This window comes from Megascapheus bottae, chromosome 17 (genome assembly GCF_031878675.1).
Source record: "Megascapheus bottae isolate mThoBot1 chromosome 17, mThoBot2.hap1, whole genome shotgun sequence".
Taxonomy (NCBI): Eukaryota; Metazoa; Chordata; class Mammalia; order Rodentia; family Geomyidae; genus Megascapheus; species Megascapheus bottae.
The window spans coordinates 28055835-28075891 of NC_143525.1; the positions used below are offsets into that span (position 1 = coordinate 28055835).

At 39.8% G+C, this 20057-nt stretch overlaps 1 protein-coding gene across 2 annotated transcripts in view; it reads right to left on the minus strand.

Annotated features, from left to right (window-relative positions):
* Vps53 (VPS53 subunit of GARP complex) overlaps positions 1 to 20057 on the minus strand; it is a 128296-nt gene that overhangs the window by 85870 nt on the left and 22369 nt on the right. For both annotated transcript variants that reach the window (XM_090350483.1, XM_090350482.1), the window contains 3 exons: positions 4135 to 4221; positions 3449 to 3564; positions 1663 to 1782 (listed from right to left, as the gene is read on the minus strand). In XM_090350483.1, coding sequence (XP_090206609.1) covers positions 1663 to 1782; positions 3449 to 3564; positions 4135 to 4221 — 323 coding nt within the window. The remainder of the gene's footprint in view (positions 1 to 1662; positions 1783 to 3448; positions 3565 to 4134; positions 4222 to 20057) is intronic.

The window sequence follows — 20057 nt, forward strand, 5'->3', positions numbered from 1 at the left end:
AAAAGTGAGAGTGAGAGTGAAAGAGAAAGAGAAAGAGAGTAGAACTCTATCATAAAATAAAGTGAAAGGGTAGTCAAAACCTGCCTCTAAATAGATAATACAGTTACAGAGAAGATCTACTCAGATCTGACAAGAGAATTAATAACCAGAATATATGGAGATTTCCTTTCAATAAGAAAGGGATAAATAACTCAACAGACCAATAAGCCAAGGATATAAACAAGTACTTCACACAGAAAATTCAAATGGCTAATCATCAAATAGAAAATGAAAATTTAAAGGAAAAAAATATATATCCATCCCTATCCTTTCAACGGATTGATAAAAAAAAAATGTTGATTCAAGCTTATGATCCTAGCTACTCAGCTAAGGGTCCCAGTTTGAAGCCAATCCAGGCAGGCAAATCTGAAAGACTTAACTCCAGTTAACCAGCAAAAAGCCAGAAGCAGAGCTGTGGATTAAGTGATAGAGAGCCAACCTTGGATGAAAAAAATCCCAAGGAAAGCTCAAGGCCCAAAGTTTAAGCCCCAATACTAGCATAAAACAAACAAAAAACATAATCAACAGCAGTTGTTTTTAATTCTGTCTTCTTAGGAAGACCTGATTGCTGTTAAGGGCCACCTCTTCATATGTATTGTGTTTCAAGAAAGGTAATGATGTGCCAATCATTGTTTCATCCTCTGGTAGTCTTCCTGCTACTGCTTCTAACAGAAAAAGGCATTGAATTTCCTATCATCCTCTTTTAGGATCCTCATCTTTCTTCTCTCTAGGCATCTGCTTTTCTTTCCATTTAGATCTGAATCCAGGATAAAAACTCAACTATGGTAGGAAAAAATAATGTTAGAGAGAAAGTCATTATTTTGTCATATCTGAAGTTCTACAGGCACAAAGTATCTTCTAAAAATGGCCACAGCAATATGTCCCTTCCCACATGCTCTTTTTATCAGTTTGCCTTTACTTCGGTCCATTAGGAAGGGTAGGGGAAGACACATTCTTTCTTCCTGAATCTGATGGTCTTGTGACTGTGGTGGAATGAAGCTATGTGACTTGCAAGCCAGTCTCTTTGGGATGCTCATTCTCGGAACCTAGCCATCCTAGCATGAGAAAACGCAAGAATCCCCTTAGAAGCCAGGTGCAGTGGCTCACACCTGTAATCTTAGCTACTTAGGAGGCTGAGATCTGAGGATCAAGGTTCAAAACCAGCCTGGCACAAAAGAACCTGAGATTCTTATCTCCAATTAATCTGTAGAAAGGGAAGTGGGGCTTGGCTCAAGGGTAGGGTGGTAGCCTTGAGCTGAAGAGCTCAGGGACAGCACCCAGGCTGAGTTCAAGCCCCATGACCCATTAAAAAAAAAAGGGAATCCCATAGAAGAAAATAGGATCTTAGTTCACAGACTAGTTGAGCACACAATAGTGTGCACAATATACCACGCATGGGAGGGGGCCAGGCCCCTCTTTATTTGCCTCAACTGATGCTACATGGAGCACAGACTGTTCACACAAAGCCAGGCCAAGTTCCATAAGCAAGCCAGTGTAATGATCAGAGATCATTGAGTTGCTTCCTAAAAGAACTCTACAATGAAGAAACTGAGGTAAATGACAAACCACAGTCTAGCAATATCTTTCCTTTAAGAAAGACAATTTTCTCCAATGATGTTTTACCTTTCAGAAAGTTGCCGGATCTGCGGGATTCCCATATACTTATGGAAGTGTTCCAGAACATTCATTACACCCTGCAGGAGATTAGCAACTTCTCCATACTGTCTGCGCCTGGTCATGGCTCTGCAAGGAAATAAGAAATTGAAACTAGAAAAACACTAAGGATACAAAAATACAGATACAGAAAAGCCTATTCTGGCTCTAAAACAGACATCAACTTGATTTAATAAACACTTACCAAGTGCTAACTACATACTGCATTGTGTTCACTGGAGGAGGAAAGTAAAAGTAGGCCCAGGTCCTCAAAGTGACTATATTCATAATGGAGAGAATCCATTACGTATCTAATTAATGATAAGTGAGCTGAACTAAAGTGTAAATAAAAGTATAAGTTACGTGATGTTGGGTTATAAAAGAATGTATGGGTGATAATGGATCTTCACTGGGTGGGACAGGGGAATCTGGGTAGCCTGGCTTTGGATTGGGTATTATAGGATAACGGACTTTCAAAAGACCAACTTGTGTAGAGATGCTACTCTTTAAGGATGATAGCATCTTTCTAGCATATAAGGGACAATTAGCCCGGTATGGTGGCTCACACCTGTAATTCTAACTACTCAGGAGACTGAGAACTGAGGATCATGCTTATCTCCAATTAACCATCAGAAAACCAGAAGTGGCACTATGGCTCAAAGTTGTAGAGAGCTAGCTTTAAGTTGAAGAGCTCAAAGACAATGACCAGGCCTAGAATTCAAGCCCTACCACCACCACCACCACCACAACAACAACAACAAAAAAAGGGGACATTTGTATGCAGCTACATACTAACTCAATCTGTAGCTTTAGCAACAACAGTAACTCTATGTCATAGACATCTACTTGCAGAACTGCTAAGGTTAACGAAGGTTAACTAAATGATGCGGATAAAATCAACAGTTACACATAGCCAAGGAAGTACAAACTATGAGGTCTACATTTTTTGTTAGGGTTGGTCTTTTGCATTAAATGTATAATTTATGCCTTCCCTTAAGAATCATTTGGAGAAAGGTTCAAGTTCAAGCCAAGGAGTTATTATGTTGCCACTATTATCTGCTAACACAGAATACTTGAAGAAAATATAGAGGAGACTGCTCTTCCAGTCTCCCTGGCTTACTGTCCTGACTGCTCACTTCTTTCAGGAGAATAGCCTGCTACCCAGACTACTGTCCACAGAAGAGCTTAGGAAGGAGTCTGCTACGCCTCCTCTTTGACTTAGCTCATTCCTCCACTCTTGTCATGTCTATATTTGAAGATGCTGTTTCTCTGTTCACATACAGACCCCACACTAAGGCTGGGGTAGACCACAGAGATGAACTAGAATGCTAGTAAAGATATTTTTTTAAGTGGGTAGAGGGATACATCAGAGATGTTTTCAAATGGTTTCCCATCATAGTATAAAGCAGCCTAACAGAGGCAGGAAAACTTGCCAGGACAGAAACTGTGGGAATAGATTCTGGGCCCGGGGTCACCTTGTCTGACTTAATGGTCTAGATCAACTACAGGTAAATGACACATTTCTTGAAGTCAATTTCCTGTGTCTTCTAGGTTCCCCTCACATCACCTTATTTTTTTGTTGTTATAAATTTCAAAGAGGAGCATAATGAAAAAAATAGCTAAAGACTTGTAGCCTTTGTGTCAAACATACGGCAGAACAGCAAGGCTTTCCTGTGTTAGGAAGTGAACAGTCTAGGAAGCTGTTTTGATGATATATATGATGGATTTCCTGTGGGCCCAACAAGGAATCACTTACTCAAGGGAGTCAACACCACCAGCTAGCATGTGTAGGTGGTTCAGTGTTGTGATTGATGTGGTCAAGTGGCGTTTGGCATGATCCAACTGCTTAATATCACGGGTGATTTCCTTCACCTAAAAATTGAAAAACAACAGGAGATAAAGGAGGATAGTTAAAAGCATATGCAAGTTGCTTTATAAGAAGGCACATGAAATGGGCAGGTGCAGTGGCTCACGCCTGTAATCCTAGGTACTCAGGAGGCTGAGATTTGAGGATCAAGGTTCAAAGCCAGCCCAGGCACAAAAGAACCAATTAACCCCTAGAAAATGGGAAGTGAGGCTTGGCTCAAGGGTACAGTGGTAGCCTTGAGCTGAAGAGCTCAGGGACAATGCCCAGGCCCAAAGGTAGGGCAGTAGCCTTGAGCTGAAGAGCTCAGGGACAGTGCCCAGGCCCATGACCCACAAAAAAAAAAAAAAAAAAAAAAAGAATGCACATGAATGGGACAGGGAATGGGGCTTAGTGGTAGTGTTTGCCTAGCATGCATGAAGTAAGTCCTGTTTCTCAGTGCCACATAAACAGAAAAAGCTTTAAGTGGCGCTATAGCCTTGAGCAAAGGTAGCTCAGGAACAGGTAGCTAAGGGCCCAGGCCCTTAGTTCAAGTGTCAGGACTGGGGGGAAAAAAAGTTAGGAAAACTCAAACTTACCATTTGCTCTGATTTTTCTGCTTTGTCTTTGATATCTTTAATTTTTCCAAAGAGTTGCTGAATAGCTTTCTGGGCTTCTTCAAGTGCCTAAAGTAAGAGAAATAAGTGAAAAATGAGAAGCAATGTTAGGGCAATACCAGTCACTACACTGTAATTAATTCCAGCCTCCAAAGGCTCGGTTGATTCACTGCACTTAGGCTGACAATTATACTGTACCAAAATAGTAGGGAGAGAGAGCCACAATCAAGCATTTGGAGCCAAGTTAATACTAGGGGCTCCCAATTTGTGTCATAAAGTTTTACATTAAAGGGGCTGGGAGTTTGGTCTAGTGGTAGAGTGCTTGCCTAGCATGCACGAAGACCCGGGTTCGATTCCTTGGTACCACATACTTAGAAAAAGCCGGAAGTGGTGCTGAGGCTCAAGTGGTAGAGCTCTAGCCTTGAGAAAAATCCAAGGACAGTGTTCAGGCCCTGAGCTTAAGCCCAGGACTGGCAAAAAAAAAAAAAAAGTTTTACATTAAAAACTAAACTTTTGGGGGGGGTGGGGAGGAGGGTAATGGGTACCAAGACATGTGAAAGGGTATCAATGTATGTGAATTAATGCACTTTCTATCTGGCAAATATCATGTAACTCTTTTATTAATTACAATAAAAATTTAAAAAAAGCTAAACTATTTCAATCTCTGTGGTTATTGCATATATTACTATTGTCAAGAAATAAACAGGACAAAGCTGGGCAAGCTGGCTCACACCTGTAATCCTAGCTACTCAGGAGGCTGAGATCTGAGGATGAAGGTTCAAAGCCATCCCTGGCACAAAAGGACCTGACACTCTTATCTCCAATTAACCTGTGGGGCTTGGCTCAAGGGTAGGGTGGTAGCCTTGAGTTAAAGAGCTCAGGGACAACACCCAGGCCCTGTGGTAGAGTGGTAGCCTTGAGCTGAAAAGCTCAGGGATAGCCTGAGTTCAAGCACCATGACCCACAAAAACTAAACAAACAAACAGCACAAACATATCTGTCTTTGTATTTGTATTTGTACTCAGTTACCATCAAAGTCTGTAGAGAGGTGACTTTGTTTGGGGCAGGGAAAACTCTGGATTTGAAAGTTCTTAAAGATTTCACTATCAAAAAAAATCAGGACGGTATATGGGGATTCCAGATTTGTAGCAAATCTTGATGACATTTATAGTATCCCACTTGGAAACGAATGATATAAACTCAGAAAGGTATTCTTGGAGCTGATAGAGAGCCAAATGTCTCTATGGAAATAAAAACCTACAGAGATAGATGTTATGCACTACAGGTATTAAAAACTACAGTATTCTATATTCTACTCCCTGCTTATATTTCTTGTTTTCTGTTTGCTTCCTTTTGTGCTGGCATGGGGTTTCAGCTCAGGACTTTCTATAGTTGCTAAGCTCTTTTTGGTATACTACTTGAGCATACTTCTAATCCTCCCCTCAGCTTGGTTTTTAGAAAAATGTTCCTGCAAACTTTTACCTCAAACCATGATGTTCCCTTCTCTGCACCTTGGGTAGCTAAGATTTCAGGCAAGGTACTACCTTGTGTAAAATTTTTCTGTGAATTTTAAGGAGGTTAAAAGAATCTTAGCTGGGCTGGGAGTTTGGCCTAGTGGTAGAGTGCTTGCCTAGCATGCACAAAGACCCAGGTTCAATTCCTCAGTACCCCACATACATAGCAAAAAGCTGGAAATGGTGCTGAGGCTCAAGTGGTAGAGCTCTAGCCTTGAGAAAGCCCAAGGACAGTGCTCAAGCCCTGAGCCCAAGCCCAGGAATGGCAAAAAAAAAAAAAAAAGACTCTTAGCATGTTATCCAAAGATTATTCTTCTTTCATGTTGATTTCATTTTGTTATAAACACAAGAATAAACCTTCATAGAGATGGTTATAATGATTTTATCAATATTTATCAATATGTAGAAGCAATCAAGATGTCCTTCTGTAGAGCTGGAGATATTATTCAGTGCTAAAAAGAAACTTTCTAGGAAGACTTAAATGCATATTGATCCATAAAAAAGTCAATCTGAAAAAAATATGTACTGTATGATTCAATTATGTGACATTTGGAAAAGATGAAACTATAGAAATACTTTTTTTAAAAAGGTCTTTGATGACTATGGACTAGAGAGAAAGAAAGCTGACTTGGCAGCACTGAGAGAGTTTTTAGGGCAATGAAACTGCTCAGTAGTACTAAGGTGAATGCCTGGCATGACTTCTTTGTCCAGACCTGAAGAATACAGCAAGAGTTGAATGTTAATACCAAGTGTAGACTTCTGATATATTGTTCTGGGAAAGGATATTGAGGCTGGGAGGCTATGTGTTTAGGAACTGGTAGTATACTGGGTATCCTGGAACTTTCCCCTCAGTTTTACTTAACTCACTTGAAATTGAAATTAAAGATTAGTCTATTGTAAACATATAGTTAATGTGACTAAAGGACTAGCTTTTGAATTTAACTTAATTGTAAATACTTTCAATTTAACGAGCTACTTGTAACCACTGGCCACTGGTATCAACACAGGTTTAAAAAAGCTGAAAAATTGAGTCCATAAAAAAATAACAAAAATATTATTTGGCAGATATTTGTCAGCAAAGAAGTGTATACATAAAAGTATAAGAAAAATATGAAAAAAAACTACAGTATTGTCAGTGAGTAGGGGCAGCAGTGGAAGAGGAGTAACTTGGGAGGACAAGTGCTAAAGGTACACACATGTAGATCACTTATACTTCCCAATCCTGTGACCAAAGATGACCAACTGCTACCTTGAATTCCTTTAGTAATCAAGAGTGTCAGTCACATCAATTAGCATTTCATTCACTCCTTCAAATATACAAGTAATGTCCCTAATATATGTCATATGCCTGGGGAGGAAAGAGGAAGAAAGGAAAAGGGAAAAAAGAAAAGAAGAAGAGACCCAGAGTTGAGCCTTTAGGTATTCTAACATGAGAGAAAAATCAATGACTGCTTATCACAAAACCAACACAATTGTTGGAAAGAAGAAAGTGATCATGTCTTACATTGTATAAATTCATTTTTTAAGTTTTTGAATTGTTGGATATTTAAGTATTAGCCATCTACAAGGATTACATGTATACTTTAGAATAAGGACCAAGGACAGAATAGCATTCTTCTATGCCCTATGGTTAGGTTAACCAGCCAGGCTGGTTAGTAAGACAGGCAGTGTTTGATTACTATCTCAGTATCATTACTTGCTCTCTGTTCCTCTCAAAAGTGACTGGCTCAGAGTCGGGGAGTGTGGTCTAGTGGTAGAATGCTTGCCTAGCATGCATGAAGAGCCGGGTTTGATTCCTCAGTACCACATACATAGAAAAGGCTGGAAATGGTGCTATGGTTCAAGTGGTAGAGCACTAGCCTTGAGACAGCCAGAGGAGAGTGCTCAGGCCCTGAGTTCAAGCCTCAGGACTGGCCAAGAAAAAAAAAATGACTGGCTGAGCACTGCTGACTCACATCTGTAATCCTAGCTACTCACAAGGCTGAGATCTGAAGATCTCAGTCCAAAGACAGCCCAGACAGCAAAGTCTATTATTAACCAGCAAAATCCCAGATGCAGAGCTATAGCTCAAGTGGTAGAGCATTATCCTTGAGTCAAAAAGCTAAGGGATAGTGCTCAGGCCCTAATGCAAGGCTCAGTAGTGGCACATACACAAAAAAGTCACTCTGATGATACATTACCTTCAGCACATAGCCAAACCTAGAGTAGAGCTAGAATTCAACCATCACTGCCAATGGATTAAAAACATAACAGGGTGTATAAATGGGTAGGACTAGTAAGACCAGCCTCTGCATGAAGTGAGCTAGCATTCCTTCCAGTTCACGTACAATCATGAGCAGTAAGCAGTTCAAAAGCTCACTATCACATTCTAGCACTATTTGGCTAACCTGGCCACTGGAGGTTTCTAAAACACATTTTATTGTAGCATGAAAAAGTACCATATGAAGGGACCGAGAGTGTAACATAGTGGTAGAGTGCTTGCCTAGCATGCACGAAAACCCGGGTTTGATTCCTCGGTACCACATACACAGAAAAGACTGGAAGTGGTGCTATGGCTCAAGTAGTAGAGCACTAGCCTTGACAAAGCCCAAGGACAGTGCCCAGGCCCTGAGTTCAAGCGCCAAGACTGGCAAAAAAAAAAAAAAAAAGAAAGAAAGAAAAAAGAAAAGAACAGCACAAGGGAGCTTTGCAGGCAGCTGACCACTAGAAAGGATTGGCCTTCTTGGGCACAGCTTGCCTCAGAATTACATGGAACTCTGCCATATAGGTCATGCTATGTCACAATGACAAACACGCTAATGCATATGCTATTTGGTAAGCAAGGCAAGAAAAACCATATTCTAAACCAAGATCTAAATCTGCAAATGTTTGCCTTATACTTTCTGAGAGAAAAGGTCCCTTCTACACTAGCCTTGTCTTCTCAAGTTGGCACCCTACCAGACTGTCTCTGCTGAAGCTACCATTCCTTTCTTCCAGAAAATAAATAAGATTCACACAATCTTACATTTCACAGTCTTCAAAAAAGATAAACAGTCTGCCAGAATTTTTTAGGCTGAAATACTTTGGCTTTTATAATAATGTATATGGAAGTTGGTGAATGTAATGTAATTCATTTTCCAGAGTCAAAAATCTTCCTCAGAAATAGTCATTCTATCAAGTAAGTCTATTCTCAGTCTATACCCTAAATATTTGCTACCTAACCTCTAATAACTAATAACATAGAAGAGTTTTTTGACATTATAAGAACCATAAGACCTATCAAAAGATTTTATTTTTTAAGAAATACAAAAATACTTTTACTACCACAAAATGTGCTGAAAGAAAGAATCTGGCATTGTCCCTAGACACTCTTTAAAATAGAATGTGGCTACTTTTCCATTCCAAACTGCATGTGGATTAAAAACAGAACTAATCACTCTAAAATGTCTGCTTTCAATCCATATTGAGTTTTTCCCTCTGCCTGGAATCTGACTTGAGAAGGAGTGTGGTTCTGATGATGCTATTAAGGCAGTAGTTACTACAGTGGTCCTCTGTAGTAACTAAAAATCTATAATTAGGAGATTCAAAGCAACTCATGAGATAGTCTCCCCAACTTAGTAAAACCTCTTAGAATATCCAGGTATTTCTACATACATTACATTTTGCTTGTCTTCTGAAGTAGACCATGAACAGGCATGAAAAGCCATAGAGGTCATGGACAAAGAAGATAAGCAGGGGCTGGGAGTTTGGCCTAGTGGTAGAGTGCTTGCCTAGCATGCATGAAGACACAGGTTTGATTACTCAATACCACGTACATGGAAAAAAGCAGGAAGTGGTGCCAAGGTTCAAGTGGTAGAGCTCTAGCCTTGAGAAAGTCCAAGAGCAGTGCTCAGGCCCTGAGCTCAAGCCCAGGACTGGCCAAAAAAAAAAAAAAAAAAAAAAAAAGATAAGCAGCATAGGATCTGGCACTCATTCTACTGCTTCTTCTTCTTCATTTCATTTTCTTTTTTTACCCAGACCTGTTGTCTCACCTGTGTTCTCAGAAGACTCTAATCCAATGAAAATGCCTTGAGAAATAAACACCCCCTCTGGCTCTAGGTTGCATCTAATTTTGTAGTTTGCCCTATCAGAGAATTATATTGAATTTATCCTATGGACCTCAGGCAGTGTTGAAGTTTTGTTGTTGTTGTTTTTTGCCTGGGTCTTTGTGTATGCTAGGCAAGCACTCTATCACTAGGCCAAACTCCCGGCCCAGTGTTGAAGATTTTAAGCTAAGATTCCATTTGCTGCCATTGAAGGAAATAGGAGAGTTGCTCATTTTCAGAAGAATTGGCATAGCTATAGACTTTTCTTTGAAGAATTAAGGCACTAAGGATCACATTTACTAGAAAAAGAATTAGAGTTTTCTAGCACTCTGGTATTATTTGCACTTTCCAAATTTCCACCTATTTTCTGGCTCCCTTTCTATTGCATGATAAAGCAACAGACTATATCAGTTAAATGCAAGAATTTGGGTACCAGCAGACTGAGATTTAAGGCTTGGCTTTATCACTTAACTGTATGAATTCTGTCAGACCACCTGACCTCTGGAGGGGTTGTGTCATAATTCCCAAAACAGAAATAATACCACCTATCCCAAAGACTTTTAGTTAAGAAGGAACATAGGGATGGGGGGCAGGAGTTTGGCCTAGAGGCAGAGTGCTTGCCTAGCATGCATGAAGACCAGGGTTCAATTTCTCGGTACCATACATAGAAAAAGCCAGAAGTGGTGCTGTGGCTCAAGTGGTAGAGCTCTAGCCTTGAGAGAGAAAAAAAGCCCTGAGTTCAAGCCCCAAGACTGGCAGAAGATGGAGGAGGAGGAGGAGGAGGAGGAGGAGGAGGAGGAGGAGGAGGAGGAGGAGGAGGAGGAGGAGGAGGAACACAGGGTTCAGCAGTGAACATCTGGGAATTGCTAGCCTTCTTCCCACCAATCAATCTTCCCTCTTGGTATTATTACAGTCAGCTCTTCGAGTTGTGCTGAGCAGAGGTTTCCTGTGAATACTCCAGAACTGTAATTGAGAATGAATTCATCTTCCTGGTGAAGTAAGTCTTAAGATGTGAAACTGAGTTAGACAGTAGTGAGGCTCCCCAGTAAGGGAGGAGACTCAAACTGGGGCTATGGTTCCATGGATGGAGCATTTGTCTAGAAGTACAAAGCCCTGAATTCAAACCTCAATACTATCCAAAAAAAGGGAAGAGAGATGGGTGTGGAAGGGTGATCTGTAGAGAGAAATGAAGCCAATATATGGAGAGTCACAGAAACAGAATGACACGAAATGCCATTTCAATCCTGGGCTTCGGCTATTTGACAAGCCTAGCTAGTCTTCCCACAATCAGATTGTTTAACTGCTTCAAAACATGACACAGCTGAATCCTTCCAAATAATCTCCTGGTTTTTTTTTTTTTTTTTTGCCAGTCCTGGGCTTGAGCTCAGGGCCTGAGCACTGTCCTTGGACTTTCTCAAGGCTAGAGCTCTACCACTTGAGCCTCAGCACCACTTTCGGCTTTTTTTTTTTTTGTATGTATGTATGTGGTACCAAGGAATCAAACCCAGGTCTTTGTGCATGCTAGGCAAGCACTTTAACCAGGTCTTTGTGCATGCTAGGCAAGCACTTTAACCACTAGGCCAAACTCCCGGCCCCTCTCCTGTTTTTCTTAAGACAGTGTAAACTGGGATTCTGTCTTCAGATTTGGAAAAGGCTGACTAAATGACAGCTATTGATATGAATCCCTGACATCTCAGATAGAATGTAGTATTACATTCAGTACTATCTTTTTGGATGCCAGAGGCTGTTGATCCAGCTTTTTGTAGAAGAACTTTGTAAATAAACTGGAAATAATCAGTATCTGAAGGTATTTCTGAATGATTTGTGGATCAGAAAGATGTCATTTTGAATCATGTGGAATATAAAACATGCTTCAAAAAGTTTAAATTTTTGTTCACTCCTTCAATAAAAAGGAAGTACTTGTTAGATACAATGGTACACACCTGTAATCCCAGAACTTTGGAGGCCAAAGGAGGAATAGAGATATTCAGCATCACTTGCTAAATAAGCGATTTCTCAAGAAAGCAGAAACTGCTGAGGGCTACATCTGAACAAAACCTTGACAACATCTATTGAGGGCAGGCATCATCCAGGCTTAAGCAGCTTCTATCAATGGAATGTCCCTCTGATATTGTGGGCTACTCTGGCACCACTAAGAGCTGTTGCTACGGAAACAGGGAATCCCCCAACTGGGGTATGGGTACTTTAAGAAAGCTCAGCAAAAATAATGATGCTCATTCCCCATGATGATGTTCAACGGTAGCTTAGGCCTTTCTCAGTCATAGATGGCTGTGTGTATACATTGTACTTTCTTGCATCCAACACCCCAGGTTCTTCTAGGACTGGCAGCCCTGGTCAGATGCCAGGTTGATGCCCATTGGATGATTATTGTTAACTATGATTTCTCTATTCAGAAGCCTAGCGTATAAAAAAGCATGGCCCTTCTTTCCAAGTTTGTGAACCAAAAAAAAAAAAAAGTAAAGAGCAAAGGGAGTAATTCTCACCTTTTTTTTTTAAAGGTTCCACATAAGTTACTTTTATTTATGATTTCTGTACACTATATCCACTGAAAGTATAAACCAAAGAGCTCATTTTTAAAAATTATTTTTAGGAGACAAGCCAGAAGTTGACATCACAAGATGAGGCTATGACATACATTCAGCAGCACCCAAACAAGACTAAACGTTTACATTTTAAATTTTGGCCTATACTGGATCACACATAGCTCAAAATTTGTTAGTCATGAAATAACTGGGAGAAGAGAAGGCATGAAAGCATCATTACAGCTTCCCTGCTGGAATGTAACCCTGAGTATGAGGATATTTAAAGCAGCTAATCTAAATGGTATATATAAGAAGGACATGTTTAAGCAAAAGACTCAGCTGCTTTTACTGAATAAAAGGTACAGAAATTCAATGCTTTAGAAAATGAGGCACATTTAAAGGAATAACTTGTTCATGTTTATTTAACCGAGTTCAACTTCCCTCAAAAAGCTACGACTTGCACCAGCCAAGTTAGAGGTTACTGGCTTCATTCTAATTTCCCATCTCTACTAGTACTTCTAATTGTTATCATTTAGTAACTCTCATTTGTATTATGGGCCTTTGTTCAGGAGAAACAATCCTTTTGCAGTGCCACCTGAATGTCTCTGCAGCTGAGTTTTAGAGACACCTTCTGTTCCAAATGTCCTGTTGAAATGGACTCCTGGGACTTTAATGATCTGTTTGCTTTCAATTTAATTCATTCTCATCAGCACTCAATGGCTCCTGAATTTTCAGTCCACACTGTAGTGTACACACATACACACACACACACCTCCCTCTCCTTTTATTCTCAGGTTCTTCACTCAGTCCAGTTTCTGGGAGAGACTAGCTGATGAATGAGACCATGATCATTTCCTGAATCCCTTGATGAACAAGAAAAAGTGGTTCCCAAATATCTTTTTAAGCACCTTTCATTACTGCTTATGAAGAGAATTTGGATTCAAGGATTGCTCAGTGATACAAAAGCTTGCCTAGCAAGCTTGAGTCCTTGAGTGTCTTCCATCCCCAGCTCCCCCAAACTAACAAATAAATATTAGAGAATTTTATACAGACAAAAATGTAGAATACTAGGAATAAGAAAACCTGGATCTAGCCAGGCATAGTGGCTCATGTTTATATCCTAGCTTCTTGGGAAGCAGAAATTAGGAGGGTTAGAGTTCAAGGGCAGCCTAGGCAAAAACCAAAAACAACAATTAAAAAAAAAACTGCTTAAAAGACCCCGTTTCAACTAACAAAAAGCTGAAGCACAATAATACATGCCTGTCTTCTCAGACATAAAAGAAATAAATAGGAGGATCACAATTCAGGACTTCGTCCCCAGTCATTCCATCAAGGAAGTTGTACACAATGCCTTTGCCACTCCCAGCTATTTCAGGGCCAGCAAGTTTTGAGCTATGAGGGATAATAAATATAGGCAAGATCCTACTAGGAAAATAAATGCAAAAAGGACAGGAGATGGCCGGGAGTTTGGCCTAGTGGTTAAAGTGCTTGCCTAGCATGCATGAAGACCAGGGTTCGATTCCTTGGTACCACATACATAGAAAAAAAAAAACAAAAAAAAAAAACGGAAGTGGTGCTGAGGCTCAAGTGGTAGAGCTCTATCCTTGAGAAAGTCCAAGGACAGTGCTCAGGCCCTGAGCTCAAGCCCAGAATTGGCAAAAAAAATAAAATTAAAAAAAATGATTTAGGGCCTGGAGTTTAGCCTAGTGGTAGAGTGCTTGCCTAGCATGCACAAGGACCCGGGTTCAATTCCTTGGTACCACATACACAGAAAAAAGCCAGAAGTGGTGCTGTGGCTCAAGTGGTAGAGCTCTAGCCTTGAGAAAGTCCAAGGACAGTGCTCAGGCCCTGAGTTCATGGCCCAGGACTGGCAAAAAAAAATGATTTAAAATAAATAAAAATAATAAAAAATAAACAAAAACAAAAGGACAGGAGACATATGTCAAGTGGTAGAATGACAGCCTGGCAAGCACAAGACCTTAAGGGAAAGGGAGGAGCAAGAAGAGAAGAAAGGAGGGGAAAGGAAAGGAGGGGAGGAAAAAAGTGGATCCATGATTAACACGCTGAGTATAACTTTCAGCAGGTCAGAGAACACAGTCTAAGCCTGTCTCTTCATCTGCAGTCTAGGGGGACAACTTTTACATGACTTAATTAATATCTTTGTGAGCATCAAGTCAAATAACATATGTATCAACATTTTGGAGAATTGAGAAAGGCATTTATATAACAATAAAACATCAGCACTACAGATTCAAAACCGTTCTGCCAAAACAACTCAAAATGTGTCCTCACCGTAAATCAATCATAAAAGACATATTCGTCTTCCAACAGTACATTCCTAATTTTGGAGATCTAGAAAGCTGCAGAGTGGACAAATATTTCTGTTATCTATGCACACAAGGCTGCTTTAGTAACAGAAAACTCCTAAGAACAGAATCTTCAAGTAGTCAATGAAAATTAGAGAAAGTGTACACTTGTAACTTAACAAATATAGTACTTATGCTATCATTATTAAAGGACTACAGTAAACTCTCATTCCAGAAACAAGCAAAAAAGCATGACAAAGAAACGAAGGTTAGTGAAAACACTTCAATTTGCATCTTCTCTTGCTTTATAAAAGATAATATCTGGATCATCAAATTGTCTATAACTACAGAAGTAATGTTTCCCTTTTAACTAGAGGCCATTTTGAGAGTAGCCCTAATATATTTTGCTTAGCATCCCTATTCTAAGTATCACAACAATACGTAAAGATGAATGCATCCATGCAGAATCTATCTACAACAGAAAACAGAATCTTTCCTAACATATGATCCAATATGAGGATGATAACTTTCTAAGAAAGCTTCAATAGAGCTGAGTGTAGAACATGAAACCAAAGTGACTTAAAAAGCATTGTCTATAGTTTTACAAAATTAATCTCTTTCCAGAGGAGATCTGAGAGCCTGAATGGATGCAAAGAAAATTCTACTACTTCATTATAGACTCCTAAACATAGGGAACTATTAATGGAAATGCTGACAGAGCAACCATAGCAGTAAATTCATGCTCTAAATGCTCGATTTCCATAAATAATAGAGGGAAAAAGAAAAAAAGAGGCCAATGCCTTATGGGAAGGCAGAGTTTCAAATTCTTATCCATTGTTATAAAGTATCTGAATGACATCTGTATCAAGGGCTTGAAATCCAAAAAGCTTTTCCCTATCAGCAGTAATACTGCTTTTTTTCAAATGCACAACCTGAAACTGAGGATGGAATTTTCCTTACCAAATCTTTAACTTCCAGTAATCAAAAGCAAGAGTGACCTGAGAAAGAGCCACTGCAGTAACAATAATGAAGGATGCCATTTTCCTTTTTGGATGCACAATCTCTGCTTTAAACTGATGCCTGCCTTCAATATGGAAAGAGGGAGATGGCAAAATGTGCTTGGCCTTCCTTTCCTTCCAATGGAGATGGAGATGGCTTAGAAAAATAATAAACCTCAATGTTCCTACTTGGCACACATTTTCCTAAAACTATTTTAAATAATCATGTTGCAGACAAGTAGGACTTACGTTTCTAAGGTCAGGAAGGAAATAGTCCAACAGCTAGGCTTGTTAACTAAATAAAAGAAAATTTCAGGGTGGTTTTATTTGGTGTGGGGAGAGCCATTGCTATTATTGGGCACTGAACATAAAGCTTAAGAATTTACAGTCGCTCACTCAGGCATGGTCGCCTGTAATCCTAGCTACTCAGGAGGCTGAGATCTGAGGATCACTGTTCAAAGCCAGACTGGGCACTGAAGATTGTGAGACTCCAATTAACCAATAGAAAACGGGAAGTGGGGCTGTGGCTCCAGGGATAGGGGAGTAGCCTTGAGCTGAAGAGTTCAGGGACAACACCTAAACCCAGAGTTCACGCCCCATGACCAACAAAAAAAAAGAATTTACAGCCTCTCTAAAACATGGTCTGACAGAATGAATGAAGAGAAAGGAAGAAGTATTATGCTAATGTATTTTACCTAAAAACATAAGTATACAAAAGTTCACTTCAGTATGGAAATGTTTCCGAAGAGTTTAAATTTAAAATCCTTTCAAATTACTATATGATCTAGTAATTCTACTCCTTAAAACAGGGACTGAATAGTTACTTGTATGCCAATGCTCATAGCAAGGTTGTTACATTACCTGAAAGCAGGAAACAACGAATACATCCACAAAGTAGTGAACAGAAAAAACAAAAGAAAGAGGTGCCATACAATGGAATATTATTTGGCTACAAAAAGGAATAAAGTTCTGATACATACTATAATATAGATAAAACTTGAAGTCACTGTAAATGAAATTCAGCAGAACCAAAAGGCCCAAAGGCTCTGAGTTCCAAGATGGACAACAACAACAAGCATAAGGCCCTGACAAAAATTTTTTTTTTTTGGCCAGTCGTGGGATTTGAATTCAGGGCCTGAGCACTCTTTTGGGCTTTCTCAAGGCTAGAGCTCTAACATTTAGCCACAGCACCATTTCTTGCTTTTTCTATATATGTGGTACCAAGGAATCAAATGTGGGTCTTTGTGCATGCTAGGCAAGCACTCTACCACTAGGTCAAACTCCTGGCCCCAGTAAGCCAACATTTAAACACTAAGTCCAAGTGCCTAATGCCATTATTTTCTTTCATTTCTATTGATTAATGGGCTTCATCTACTTCCCAAGAGAAGATGATAAAAAGGATAAATTTAAAGTGATCCAGGGTAAGAATGCAAAGCTTCCTGCTAGTAAGCTGAAAAATTCATGCTCTCACATAAGAGATCATGACAACAGGTTATGTAGGTAGGTCCTAGCACCTATGTACTTCAGTCTGGGAGAATGCTATTTGCATTCTTGAATGCTTGAGTGAGATGATGTGATAATTTAATAATGAAAGGCAGTGAATACCTTCCCTTTGGAAGACATATGCTTTACTAATTTGGTTCCTTTCCTGGGAAAACTAAAATAGAAAAATAAGAAAACATTGCCCTGGACAGAAAAAATCCTGTGTTTTCTACACCTGGCATGTCATTAATGATGAGGAAGAGAACAGGAAAACTCTAATGGCATGCCACAGAGCTCTGAACCCATCCTGGTCTACTGCTTTCCATCTGTAACTTGTGAAGACATCCAGGGCACAGCCGGGATATCTGCTAAAGACAAAATTGGGAGGTCCCTGAGATTCCAATAGGCCAACAGGCTACAACCATCAAGCAAACCTAGCAAGATAAAACCAAGTCTGAAATACACAAAGTCTGGCACTTAATTTCAAAGAATGTCTCACACAAATAAAGGAGGAGAAAGTTTAAATGAAGTTCACATGAAAAAGACTTGGGGCAGTATTGCAAAGTGCTGGCCATGGATGTGTTTTGTTTGGCCTTTGCAGTGTTTATGAAAAATACTAAGCCAACATTTGAAAACTGGGAGAGGCAAATAAAAGTCTAGATTTCTGGCTTCTTTTAAAAAACTGATAGATCTGGCAATACCAAGTCTGCATTCAGATATGACAACAGTTGAGTTAAATTGATGTGACTATCATCTTCAGGAAGGGAATTCACTCCCCCAGGGGGTCAATATGGATCATTTACTAGCCTGCTAATGCCACTGAGGTTGCTTTCTTATCTCTGGGACATTCATCTGCCACTCTGTCTTTATCTGAGGGTTGCAGACGACTGCTAGCTCAACAGATGGCAACAGTGTGATATGGCTGCTGAAAATTCTACCAAATCCTAGAGAATAGAACAGCAGTATCTAAACAAGTGGCTTTGAACTGAAAAGTCACAGACTTCTTAGAGAAAATAGAAAAAAATCAATGAGCCTTCTTTCCAGATACATTTCTGTCCATATAAAAATTTATAATTCAGCCATGTGCTGGTACCTCACATCTACAATCCTAGCTACTCAGCAGGCTGAGATCTGAGGACTTCATTTGAAGAAAGCTTGGACAGAAAGTCTGTGAAACTTGTATCTTCAATTAACAACCAGAAAACCAGAAGTGGAGCCGTGGCTCAAAGCAGAAGAGTGCTAACCTTGAGCAAAAAGTTCAGGGACAATGCCCATGAACAACCGAAATAATAATAATAATAATAATAATAATAATAACTATAATAACTATAATAATAATTCATTTCAGGGAGCTGGCAGATTCTCGGAAGGACCCCTCCTTATTCTATGTCCACATAGTATGTGGAAACACATTTAAGGGGAGATACTGACAAACTGCTATCCAGAGCAAAGCAAACAGGAAATTATATCAGAAAGTTAGAGAAACTTAAAATGTCAGGTTAGAAAAAGAAACTTTCAGGGCCAGGAGCATAGCCTAGTGGCAGAATGCTCACCTAGCATGCACAAAGCCCTGGGTACGATTCCTGGATACCACATACACAGAAAAAGCGGGAAGTGGTACTGTGGCTCAAGTGGCAGAATACTACCCTTGAGCATAAAAGTGTCCAAGGACAGTGCCCTGGCCCTGAGTTCAAGCCCCAGGACTGGCAAAAAAAAAAAAAAAAAAAAAAAAAAAAAAAAAAAGAAAAAAAAAGAGAACCTTTCAAAGGAACATAATAACTTTCAAATTTCAAAAGCGTGATAAGAGGAATTAGGCATAAGTACAGTGGTTTTGCTGACAGAACCAAGATCAAGGAGGGCTACAAAGAAGTCTATTTTACTATTTCCAGTCAGCCTGAGAAAGAAGTCTCTTACAATTAAAGCTGTATAAAACTGTCCTATGGGTCAATGAGGTATTGAGCTAGTTCCCTGTGCTGTAACTATCCATGTTTCTACAGGATGATGAATTATCAGAGAAGTTATCTAAAGAATTCCTGAACTGGGTAGAAGCCTGCATGACAATTCTCCAACACTTCTTTCCAAATTAAAGTTTAGTGCACAGAACTTGAGAGGGCAATAATTCTCTTTTCCCAAACCTTGTTCAAGTTCTCATCAAAGACTTATTACTTTGCAGCCAAGACCTACACAAGAGACAGAAACCTAGTGGCTATTATACCAGTGCTATTCTACTACAAAGAGAAGAAACAATTCGTCCACAGTATGGCAGTAGCGGGCACAAAACTTAGTAATGTAGATGGAAGCCTAAAAAGGCAATCTTGGTGATTCACAGCAAACTTACTGAAAATTGATCAAGGTCTAGCCACTCTTGATATTTTACATGCCAGCTTCTTCCTCCTTTAAGTGGTTCTTCTGTTCTTAGCTCTTTCTACTTACCTTCCAGCTGTCCATTTTAATTCTTGGGAAGCTGTGTGAATTTCACAGTATCAGATCATATATTTAATTGGTTGAACTGACTCATCCACAAAGTTTCAAACATATGGGCATTTAATAAAAGTTTTAGACTGATTATTTCAGCAGATAAAAGTGGAGAGGAGCTGGGAGTTTGGCCTAGTGGTAGAGTGCTTGCCTAGCATGCATGAAGACCTGGGTTCAATTCCTCAGTGCCATATACACAGAAAAAAGCTGAAGTGGTGCTCAGGCTCAAGTGGTAGAGCTCTACCCTTGAGAAAGTCCAAGGACAGTGCTCAGGCTCTGAGCTCAAGCCCAGGACCAGCAAAAAACAAAAATAAAAACAAACAAACAAACAAACAAAAAAAGTGGAGAGGACACTGGGAGCCAATGTCTGTAATCCTAGCTAGGCCGAGATCTAAGGATCAGCTTCAAAGCCAGCTAGCTTTGAGCTAAAAAGTTCAGGGAGAGGGCCCAGGTACGAGGTTCAAGTACCAGGACAAAACACACACACACACACACACACACACACACACACACAGTGGAAAAG